The sequence below is a fragment of the Manis javanica genome, chromosome 6 (genome assembly GCF_040802235.1).
Source record: "Manis javanica isolate MJ-LG chromosome 6, MJ_LKY, whole genome shotgun sequence".
Taxonomy (NCBI): Eukaryota; Metazoa; Chordata; class Mammalia; order Pholidota; family Manidae; genus Manis; species Manis javanica.
The window spans coordinates 34,585,542-34,597,899 of record NC_133161.1 but is presented as its reverse complement, the minus strand read 5'-3'; the positions used below and the strand labels follow the sequence as shown (position 1 = coordinate 34,597,899).

Here is a 12,358-nt window from a genome sequence, read left to right as displayed (position 1 = left end):
TAGTATGTGATGGAGCTAGGACTCAAAGCCAGGTACATTTAACTCTGAAGCCCATAATTTTAATTTTGAGGTTATACTGCTTCTACATGCTATTTTTAGCTTATTTATCTATGTACATTTAATATAATTTATATCAGTGTCATTTCTTTCTTTTGGTATTTATTTTGAAACAAGGCCCATGGGATGTAGATCTGCCTAGTTTGCTTGCTATCACATACCCCTGTGCCACATATGTGGTGACACTTATCCAATATCTCATGATGCATGCCTTTTGGTGCAATTAAATACCTTTGGGTCACTCTCAGAAACATGCCTATGAGTTACAAACTCTGTTTTCCTTTTCCTGTAGATATTTCTTTCTGTCCAAAGTGGATAGATTAATAAGCATCAAAGAAAGTAGACAACCATGTCGACATGGAGATTTGCAAACTCTGACCTGAAAAGAAATCTCTGTAGAGAAATCATATTGCCTAGGTTGACTGACATAACAGAAATCCTACCTCACTAAGTGTGTTCCCACAGTTCATTCCCTACTTACTCGAAGGGATTATTGGCACTTTCAGAAGATACAGTCTCCAGGAGGCCAATAGCAAATTAACTTTGGTATTAATAGGAATTCAAGTTAGGTGTTACTCTCTGCATTAGGAGAGCTTATTTTCACTTTAACTCTGACTTACGTTACCCACCATTATTAATCTACTTGCATATACGAAACAAAAACCCACATTTATTCTCTTACATGTTTATCTTGTAAAAGAAGTGACCTCCAAATTAAGCTATATAGGAAGTGTGAAAGCTCAAAAAGGACCTAGTTAGGTTCTGTAACTCTTTGGAGGGAGGAGGATATTTAGAAGCTATAAATTTTTGTGATCAAATAACTAGTTCATTTTTATTTTAACAAGTACACATTTTCTAAAATAATACTAATAAGGTGTGCCACTTTAACCAAATTCTTTGCAATGAAATCCAACTGCAATATTCATTTAGAAATCTGATAATGCTCTCTTGTGTGAGTTTTAGGAATATTTGAACCCCATTGCATATAAATTATATCATGGAAAAGCTGTATAAATATTCTATTATGGCATATGCTGTTCTAAGGATATGTCAGGATTTCCTTTATATACTCCATTTTGAGTGGTATATAAATCAGATGTAAAAATTCATGTTGGACTGAAACTCAGCACAAAAGGCCTCCTCCAGAGGCAAATGCTTTTTCAAATGTGGTTTGAATTGTGTTGATCATTTTAAGTTATAGAAGTACAGAAAATGTATTTGTGATTTTGAAGGAGAGAGATTTTTTTCCATTTTTATAACTCATTAGGAAACTTTACAGGCCTTTAGACCATTTTGTGGTTTAGTTCTTCTCAGTTTTTTCCCCAAAGCAATATTAAAACTTGAATGCTGTCCACTATAAATCCAATGATTACTGTTCTGAATACAAATGTGTATATGGAGATACATATATGCATATCTTAGACTAGAAGAAGTTCCAATAATATTGTGACTGGGGTGGAAGATTAGCCCTATCAGTTGCTCATTTTTGTTCTTTTCAAGTCAAGGTAGGCTTATCAAAGAAATCCCCGCTCTATACCATGGTTCTGCATGTATTGCTTGTAATTTTAAAGCCGCATCTTAAACTTGTAGAAAAATCCTCTCAATTAAACACTGCTTCTTTTATTAGCTCTTCAACAGTAAGGCTGTGCCTTTTCTAAATTTTGATTTTCTCTAACATAGAGAGCAAATTGCAGCCTCTTTAATGGATATTCACTGATGATGATCTCATCTATAAAGTATTTAATATGTGTGTGTTTATGTACATGAATTAGTTTGTTAAATAGGGTTGACCTTTGTATAGCTAATATGCTGTTGAGTAATTTCATAAACATCTAAATGATTATTTTAGTATATGTATAGTTTATGATTATATTATTTTTCTCTTAATAGCTTAAGTTAAAATCTGAAAATGTTTGATTTGGACTTGGAAAGTTGGCATAATTCACAAAATGGAGCAAGCCAATCTTTCAAATTTCTTTAAAGGATGATGAAAACAGGAATATTTTATATGAATTGAATTCCTTCTACCTATATTATATTTAGTTTATTGATACATTAGAATAACACATTTAGTAGTTATTATTTATTGCCATATAATAGATCAAGGCATTGAAGCATACAAAGCTTAACAATTTTCCAATGCTTCCTTATGTTTTTATTAAATTCCACTTAGAATTTAGGTGTTGTGATTCCGAATACAGTTGCTTTTTCATCTGGTACAGTTGCTAGAATCTCTGGGTCTAGTAACAAGTACGATGGGCCATCAAGAGGGTAATCAGACATTTGCCTGTGGCTGCTGGAACAATGTGGACTTTCACATTGAAACATTCAGGGAGCAGAAAAGATCCATCTCCTCCTGGATGCTTTATCTACTAGCTCAGTGTCATGGAGTGTAGCCAACTCTACAATAGAGAGAGCTGAATGCCAGTTTTCTTCTATATTAACAGGAGAGCAAGGTTATTAATAAGAGGTCATATACCAAATCTCTGATCTATAAAGCTGAATATCCTTATTTCTATTTGGGTCATTAAAAAAATTCTGCTATATTTACTTTTACTAAATTATACTATTCTGTGTTCCATAATGTTATATTTCATTATAATTATAAAATTTTATGTGTAGTTCATATATCACACATATACTTATATCGTTCTCTTAGTTTATCATTAAATTAATAGCTTTGATGATTTAACTTAACACATATCACTCCCCAAATCCCTATATGACTCAATCAGTCATTAAGAAGCTTGTTGCAGCTTTTGGGGAAAGTCTATGAATTTCTGAGCTTTCTGAGCACTAGGTACTTATTGAAACAATATGTTTATGTTAATCAGAAATGCCTCAAAGTACAGCATGGACAGTTAACAACTACTAACAATAAATTTACTCTAAATGTCAAAATAAATAGTTTTATATGGTTTTTAATCTAGATTCCATCATTTCAACTGAAGCGATTTATAACTCATTAGGAAAACAATATACACATTGCACTCTCCTGCTTCTCCATCTATTACATTGTGCCATATTTTTCCTTACTTTTGGAGGAGAGAGAACACACTGCTCTTCTTTGAATAGCATTGACCTTGTTTAAGTTTAGTACCATTCTTTTATACATAAGAAGCAGTGTATTTTTTAAAGAGAATAGCTATTTCTTACAACACCTGAAATAAAAAATGACATTAAAACTTTAAGATTATGAAGAGTAAACAATGTAAGATATATCCTCACCTTGATTTTACCTTCAAGCAGCCTTTTATTTGTCTACTAGGAACTTCGTCCCGTGGTTTTACAGGCTCCGGCTCTTGTTCTTTCTTTTGACAAACCAGTATATAATTTGTGCCATTATTATTTGACCAAAATGTACCAACAGAAGTTTCATACCGTATACAAAACTCAACTTTACTGCCATCTTTTTGATAAGGAGGAACCAATAAAATCTTAAAGGAGAACTGGTCAGTTTCACCATCACATGAATTTGGGACATATTCTGCTAAAATGTCATAATGTGTCTGCCAATCATCTATGGACATTCTGACATACACTAACTTTTCAAAAGAAATATTCAAAACTCGAATAATGCCCTTCATACTTGTAGACCCAGGAAGAAACTCAGTTGACTCCAGTATCGCCTTCTGTGCTTGAAGTTGTTGCATAAGATCTTCTTTTGAAGAAGGCAATTCAAATAGTGGAGATAAAACATATTCTTCTGTGTGGAAAATGTCCTTCCTTAAATCAAAATTGGGTGAAGCACTTGGTAATTCCCAGCAATCAAATTCTTTGACAGACACAAGATCAAATCCAAAGGTGTCAGCAAATGACACTCTTCTTGCACCTGAAGATGGAGTGTCCAGGTACATATCTTCAGAAGAATCAGAACCTCGTCTACTAGGTTGAGGGGAGAAACGAGGTTTGAAGATAGCTTTAACTTCTTCATCTTCAGAAGGAGAATCAGATAAATTGGGAATTTCTAAAAAGTTATCTTTGCCAATATGACTAGGTTCTTCAGAAGGCTCCATTGGGCTCTCTGATATCAAATAAGGGAGAGCTGTACAACTAGTAGAGACTGATATTTGAGATAGTGAGGCTTAAAATAAGCATAATGTTACAGTTGACTTTGCAAAAAGGAGTCAGCCCTAAAAATAGGTCCAATGGCACGTGAACTATGCTAGCTTGCCTCCAAAGGCCTTTAATATGATAGCATCCATGTTACTCTTACCAGTATGTTTCAGATTTAACTCTTTGTTTTTAAAGTTGCATGTCTTTATGAGCTGAGTTCCAAAAAGGACATTTTAAATCTTTCTGCTGTGTTAGAAAATCTGAAATTTTAGAATAAAAATATTACTTTAACCAGTTGATATTAAACATAAAAACTTGGACCATTTATTTTAAAAGAAAATAAAAGTAGTATTACAGTACTAAATATGTGGTTTGAATTAAATCAATCTATTGGAGCAACCAAGCAAACAGGAGAAAATAAGAACTCTCTCCTATGCCCATCAGGGAGTTATAATGTAAAACATGAACTATTAAAGGGTAAGTGAGAGGTGCTGGGAGTTCTGAAGAAATATGATTTAGATGGAGAAAATATCATTTGAAATAAACCATAAAGGTTAGGTAGAACATAGACATGCAGGATTGGAGTGAGGTGGATTTTCCAGGTGGAAGAAATAGCTTGAGCCAAGACCTAGAACAAATAGTCATACCTGTTATTTTAAACATTAGTTTATTTTAATTAAGCCATGGAAAAATATACCCATGTAATGTGTTATTGACTTGAAAATATAAGTGAATAGTGGTAAGCCCAGCCAAGGAGTGAAATATTTATGTAGAATAAAATGTTGGTCTTTGGCAAATTGCCAATTTAAGCCCACAAAGCAGAAATTAATACTGTGACATCTTGGAGTTCAATGTGCGTTTTACAGTCAGAGCAGCTTGTTTAGACTCTCATGTTTTTTTGGTTTAATGTAAAACCAACTTTGGGGATGGCAATTGGGTAAAAACTTAGAAAAATTTTAAATATATACATGCCTTGATCCGGAAATATTCCAGCTAGAAATTTGCCCAATCTTTTTGATAAAGAGTAACCAAAAAAGTAATGGGGTAAGTATGCAATAATAAATACAGATAACAGATATTGTCTATTCACAACAGAACTGATTTATTTTAAAAACTCTAGGAACTATCTAAATAGACATCAATAGAGAACTGGATAAACCCATACAATGGAGTTTTTTAAGATATTTAAAAGGATAAGGTAGCACTTTATGTATTGATATGGTAAGATAACCAAGATAATGGCTGTGAGAAAAAAGAAAGTGTGCACAAATTTGTGTATAGAAAATTCCTGAAAAGACATGAAAGAAACTGCTAGTAGTGGGTATATCTAACCAGAGATTGAGGGTTGTAGGGGAAAACAAAATTTTATTGATTTCACCTTACAGTCTTCTATATGGCTGAAATGTTAACCATGAGCAACATTTTCTTTCAATATATCTTCAACTCAAATTAATAAATTAAATGAAGTTGATTAATTTTTTTAAAAGAGAGACTAATAATATAATTTCTTTAAAATTACAACTTTGTAAATATGTTATAATGTATGGGATAATTTGAATTTCATCAAATACTGGATCAAGAAATTATTTACAAAATTAAAAATGAGTATGGTCTAGGAAAAGGAAATTAAATTATTTATCTTTTACTTCATCCATATAGCTAGAATGGATGGTGACCACATGGATTATTTAAGAATGCAAAATTGCTGTGGAAATGGCTATCAAATGGCTATCCTTTCAAACTAATGACCATGAGCCATGAGTAGCCATATTCCAAGGTACCTAAAATATATCATTAGGTGTTCAAGGAAATTAGTAACAAAATACTTCATAAAATTTATAAATAATACATACAGTAATGTAAAATAATAGGGTGATAAAAATTTGCAGATAAAACAATGTACTAAAGTTATTTATCCAGGGATTACAAGCAGAGGCATGCAGGTCAAGATCACTGGATATGTATCCTGCCTGTGCCACTTGAGAATATTCAAATTTTCTAACCCTCAGGTTCCTTAATTGTTAAAGTGCAGTGTTAGCAATTAAATGAGATGCTTTTAAATGTCTAAAATAAAATCTATAGTAAGGGTAGCCTTTTTCCTGAGGGTTTCAGCCCAGGCAAGTTCAGTATGAATTCAGGGAGACTGAGAAATGACAATGGAACATTCTTGGGTATAAAGGTTTATACCCAGTTTTATTCTCCCAGCAGTAGGTTGAGCACTAGAATCATGTCTGCATGCATCAGTCTGCAGGTCCATAATCCTCCTCCATCTCTGCCTCTACCCAGAGCACTGGGCAGAGCTTTTTATACAGTGACTCAGTCAGTAATAGCTTAATGCCTACAGGTGTGGAAGCAGCAGCCTAGAAGTAGGCCAATTACATTATCAAGCAGTTTAGGGTTACATGAGGATCCTGGCCATAAAAACTTTAATTTCCCCACACTCCACTCCTCCACGATTCTTGCCTCACAATGCCTCTCTCTCAAGATGCCCTCAATCTTCCGTGATGGTCCCTGTGTGAGAAAGCTGGAGTATCATAACCAGATTCCACAACAGCAGCAGAGGATAACAAACACATAGAGATAATAACAAAAATACAATAAAATTTTGATACACTTAACAAAATTTATAATAATCCTCAAGCCTGAGGAGGTTATTCCAACTGTATTCAAAACCAGTTTTACTCAGATGTGTTTATGACTCACACTTAGTAGTGGTACTGATAGGGAGCTCCATGCATCCCAGCAAGCAGCAGTTTTGGCTAGGGTGTGTGCCCAATCCTCAAAGACCTTAGGAGTGACAAGACAAACATTTTAATGATACCAACATAGGCAAATCTTGTCCATCATGTAGGATACATGCAAAAGATTGGTCCTGCAATAGGACTGTAACAGGAAGGGGGTCCTGTCCAGGTCTAGTATTCTATAACTTTACCCCTTTGCCTGTGGAGGTTACTGAGGGGTCTACATATAGTGCTACTGGAGGTGCATATACTGGCCATAATGGTAAAACAAAAATCCCTGGTAAGATACTCCCACCTTCCAGCAGTTTCAGATATACTATACTACTGTGACCTTTGGGGATCACTCTGCTGTTACTCCAGGAATACACAGGAGGCCAGCTTCCAGATCTTGTCCCCAAGGTGTAAGGAGGGCCAGCCATCACTTGTCCATGTGTCAAAATGTCCAAGGTCATGTCCACTCAATGGAGTCTCCAAGGTTTAGTGCAGTTGGTGCTGGCAGCAAGATATTATTCTGGTGGCCAAACCTCAGCTTCAACAACTCCTCCTTGGTTTGTACTTGCAATTATACAGGGGAGGCAGCAATATGCATTAGCACATCTATGGGGCTCAGTGTTCCCTTCTGGACTTCTCATTCAAACATAAACAAACTGACCAGCCCTTAAACTACAGATATCTATCTGACTTTGGACCAGATTTTAGCAAACCATTGTACCTTTCTATCATGCCTGCTGCAGTAGGATTGTATGGTACATGAAACTTCCATTTGATCCCTAATTGTTGCACCCATTCTTGTAGTGCATGTACAGTAAAGTGGGTGCCCTGATCACTCTCAGTTACTTGCTGTTGGCCATAGACTGTGAAGAGACACTCCAGGGGTCTTTTGGTCATCCACTGCTCTGTACAATGCATAGGAAAAGCAACTATAAGTCCAGTAACTGTGTCCTCACAAGTCATAATGTATTGGTACCCTTTTGACACAAGCAGAGGGCCAATATAGCCTATCTGCCACCTGACAAGAGGTATTGGCCCCTTAGCTATTGTCCCAAGTTGCTGTGGGACCCGGTGTAAGTCCTTTTTAGAGTATATGATGCATTCCTGCTGGACTCCACTGACTTCTTCAAAAGTCAAATACAGGCCCTACTGATGGGCTACAGCCCACAATATCTTTTACCCTGCATGCAACAAACGTTGATGTAATCATCAGGCCACATCAGAGGCAGGCTTTCCTTTTAGCCAATGTACCTGGGCTAATTCATCTGCTTCATCATTTTCTAGGGATGCCAGTGGCAAGTGACCTGTCACATGATATGCTATAACTGTTTTAGTCTGACTATAGGCCTATAAGTCTTGCCACAACTCTCGCCCCCACAGGGGTCAGTGACCAACTAATGAGTTGGTACGGAACCATGTTGGTAGCCAGAGTCAGACCTCTATAGACAGCCCAGTTGTCAGTGCAGACAATTATTGGGGAAGGCTCATGGCTGATCACAAGCCACACTGCTCACAACTCCGCCCATTGGCTGCTCTTCCCCTCACCATCTTCCATCCATATTGTCTCAGTCTTAGGATGGAAAACTACAGCCCTCCATTTCAGGGGCTGCCTATGGCTGGAGCCATCTGTGTACCATGCATCTTTGAGTTTAGGGGTTCTTCCTGTCTGATAAGGGCTCTCTACAAATGGCTCTAAAGTAAATTCTTCCTGCCTTTCTCTAGTATATGTCACTGGTCCCAATAAGCATTGGAGTTCTTCACTCAAGGGGCTAGTAGAGAGGGTGCTACACTACTGTAGGTAGCGCACCCCACTGGACCAGTGTAGGTGTCTGTGCCACACCACTCCATGGTTTTTGAGTCCAGTCTCATACCCACCCCATGATGGGATAGGTGGTTATTACCTTTATTAGGGCCATATCAGTGATGGGTTCTGTAGCCAGCAAAGCATGGTACATGGCAGCCAGTTGTTTCTCTACTAAAGTATACCATACCTCTGTTCCTTTTCAGAGTTGCAACCAGAATCCAATAGGTTGGTGAGTTCGTTCAAGCCACTGTCAGAGACCCCAGTCATAACCATCTTCAGTGAATATCCAACTCATGGGGCCTTGATGGGCCTATCACACTCAAGGCCTGCATGGCCTTGACAGCCCATTTTGCTGTGGTAAAGGTAGATGCTCGTGTCTCATCCCTGTCCCACCTGATGCCCTTTTGTACCAAATGGTATAAGGGCTTCAGAATTTGTGCAAAGTGTGGGATGAACACTCTCCATTAGCATAAAAGACCCCAAAAAACTCCTGTACTAATGTCACAGTTATAGGGATAGGGAAAGCCTGGACTTGACCTATGACTGCTTCTAGGGTAACTTTAGTCTTACCCAATCAGTCTTACTCAAACCCATCCTGCCTCCTGCAGATGTTGCAGCAGTCTAGGTGCTGTACCTTCTAGATCTGAGACTCAGACATGAGCATGACATGATCAATGTAATGGTACAGCCACACTATTGCTGGTTTCTTCCATGCTGCAAAGTCCTGGCCTACAAGTCCATGACAGTTGGCGGGACTGTGGAGGTACCCCTGTGGAAGGACAGAGAAAGTCCATTGCCATCCTTCCACATGAAGGCAAATTGTTCCTGACTTTCCTGTTCAATGTCAGTGGAAAAGAAGGCATTGGCAAGATCCACAAAATAATGATAGTTCCTAGTTCATGACTTAGGGTATCCATTGGGTCTGCAATAGAGGGGATGACAGCATGCAGAGGGGGTGTGACTTTATTCAGTTCTCTGTAATCCACGGTCATACACAAGGAGCCATCTGACTTTTTTACTGGCCACCGTGGAGAATTGAAAGGACTATGGGTGGGCTTTATAATACCCACCTTTTCCAGTTCCATCTTCATCTGTCTCTACACAGAGCACTACTCCCTTGATTTGGGGTCATCATTGCATATTTTTTGGAGTTTATAACCTTTGCCTAATTGTAGATGGCTAAATGTTTCCCCTTAGACACCACTTAACTAAAGCAGAGTGATTTCATTTTTTAAATCTTCTCATGTGTCAATTCTCATGTGTCAATCCTCCAATGTTTTTTTTATCATTCTGTTACTTCCCTGTGAACTCCTTCCAGCTTGCTTATATTATTCTGTTAATGAGCTGCCCCCAGATGAAAACAATATCACAGATCTAGTGTCTTTGGAGCATGTAAAGAAACACTGCATGTTTCAGCCTTGTGACTTGGTGTTTGTATTAGTTAAAATTCACATCACCTTCTTTTCCTTATCATAGATAAGACCAACATCCCATTTTCTCATATCCACTATTATCTCAATTATAATATGACTTTTACCTCACTCTTTAACTATTTAGGTATACTGTTTTTAGCAGAGTTAGGGCTTTTTTTTTTTACACACTACAGTTCAAGGTTCCACACATTCCACTTTCTTTGTATTAATTGAAGATTTTCAAAGGTACCTTTAACATAAAAGACTGTATCAATCTGGATCTCAATAACAGGAAATTGATGGCATGCTCACAATAAGATAATTCCAGGATGGCTTATTTACATGGGTCTATTTATACAATATGAATGCAGAAGAGCCACAGGCTAGTGTAGTAAACTGGGGGCCAGTTGAATCAGAGCTCTTACTATTACTCAAGGGATGAGAAAAGGGGACAATTATTAGAACTTGAAAGCACAGCACACCACAAACAAACTTTACCATCTGGAGAGGATCAGTGACCTTTGGTCAAAGGATACAGCCAGGTGAACATGACCTAACCAGGAGTGGTCCAGGGGCAAAAATATGTTGAATTTACTCTTCTGTGATGTCCTACCAGGACTACCTATTGGACAGAGGCTATGAGAACTATTACAGTTCATTCATATCAGCCTTCTGGAGCAGAGAGGAGGCCAAGAGTGGTGAATGGATTTGGAAGAGCAAACAAAAGATATCAAAGATTAAAAGTTTAGTATTTATGTAAACTTTATGTGTTTTTACACTATATTTAAGTATATATATGTATGTGTTCCTCTTTCTTCATACATATTTCATCTCTATGCCAGCTAACTGAATATTACCTGATCTTTTATTGTCATAAAAAAAAGTTCAAATATCTAAGATCTATAAACTCTGATCTAGTGAAAAGTCACAAGCAAGAAATGGTGAGTTTATCCCCAGATAGCAAAGAAATAAATAATCCTTTTTTTGAGATTCAGTATAACTTTGCATTTGTTTTGCCTTGTTTGCATAAAAGTCTTTGTCTGCGACTTAGACTCAAGAAGTATTTTGTCAGAAGAGAACCTGGAGCAGTGAAATGTTAGCTAGGGATACATATCAAAGTCACTGAGAGAGATGTTCAAACTACACAGGCATTTTCCTAGAAGGAAAATATAAACTTCTTAAAGACAAGATATACTTAATAATATCTTAGTAAATTTTTAACCAGCATATAAAAACATGCCCATAGAATGTGCATTTTGGTATTAAAAAGTGTAGTTAAGCACACTACATTTGAAGTCAGTAAGCCTGAATTCTGGAGTCATGTTTATCATTAAGAAACTGTATCACATCAGAAAGGTACACTTTCAGATCTACTAAATAAAAGCTTCCAGGTTGATGATGCTGCCCAAGTGCTTCTGGCAGATAGATTGGTAAAGAAGCATGACCTACTAATCTGCTGGCCACAGAGTCAAGGACTTATGTTCTAGTTAGAAAGAATTGTAGCTATCATCCTTCAAGTACTATGTACTTTTTTTATGGAGGCTATAGAATACTTTTACAAAAAATGACATAAAGGTTTAGTAGAGTTATAGAGTAGCAAAACTGTAAGGCATTTAGCAATCATCCGGGAGAGTCCCTTCATTTTCACATATGATAACTGAAATCCAGAACAATGTTGGACCCCATCATTTAGTAATAGAGCTGGGACTTGAACTCAGCTCTCTCTTGCTTTGAATCTAGTACTCTCCATATTATACAGTGCATACAACCCTTAGTTTTAGAATTCATAATTAGTAAACTAATCATTCTTTGAAAAAAAAGTCATTAAAATTCATATTTTCCAGATTCAGTTTATTTTTTTGATCAATTAACTTTTATTAACTTTTCTTTTTTCCATTTGATGAAAGATCTCCAGAGGTATCCAGATAATTTTTCTCTGTGACAGAGTCACTCAATCTTTTTCAACCTATGCCCTCTTTGGTAAATATAATATCTTATATTGTCCTCTCTCCCTCATAGACTGCTATATTCCTCTTTGCAAATTACTGGTCTTAGGTATAAAAATGAATTATATGATCTCTTTATAACTAATATTGATACTTAGTATTTTAAAGGACTGTTAAAGGATATTACTTCATACTTTGAGACACACATTTGTTCATCAGATGCCAATCATCGGAAAAACCCTCTGGAAATGTTCACATCTACCAATAGAGTATATGCAGATAAGTAAGCAGAGAAGAGAAATTTTGCCAGATGAAGGTAAATTTTTAAAAGGATGTGTCATTTATTGCATG

General features: G+C 36.6%; 1 protein-coding gene and 1 long non-coding RNA gene across 2 annotated transcripts in view; one reads left to right on the top strand and one right to left on the bottom strand.

The window, feature by feature from the left end:
• PPP1R3A (protein phosphatase 1 regulatory subunit 3A) overlaps positions 1-4,132 on the bottom strand; it is a 37,442-nt gene extending 33,310 nt beyond the window's left edge. Inside the window, exon 1 of the mRNA XM_017672047.3 lies at positions 3,286-4,132. Within this exon, the coding sequence (XP_017527536.3) occupies positions 3,286-4,073 (788 nt within the window). The 5' untranslated portion in view covers positions 4,074-4,132. The remainder of the gene's footprint in view (positions 1-3,285) is intronic.
• LOC140849873 (uncharacterized) overlaps positions 1-12,358 on the top strand; it is a 120,041-nt gene that overhangs the window by 73,163 nt on the left and 34,520 nt on the right. The window lies entirely within an intron of this gene.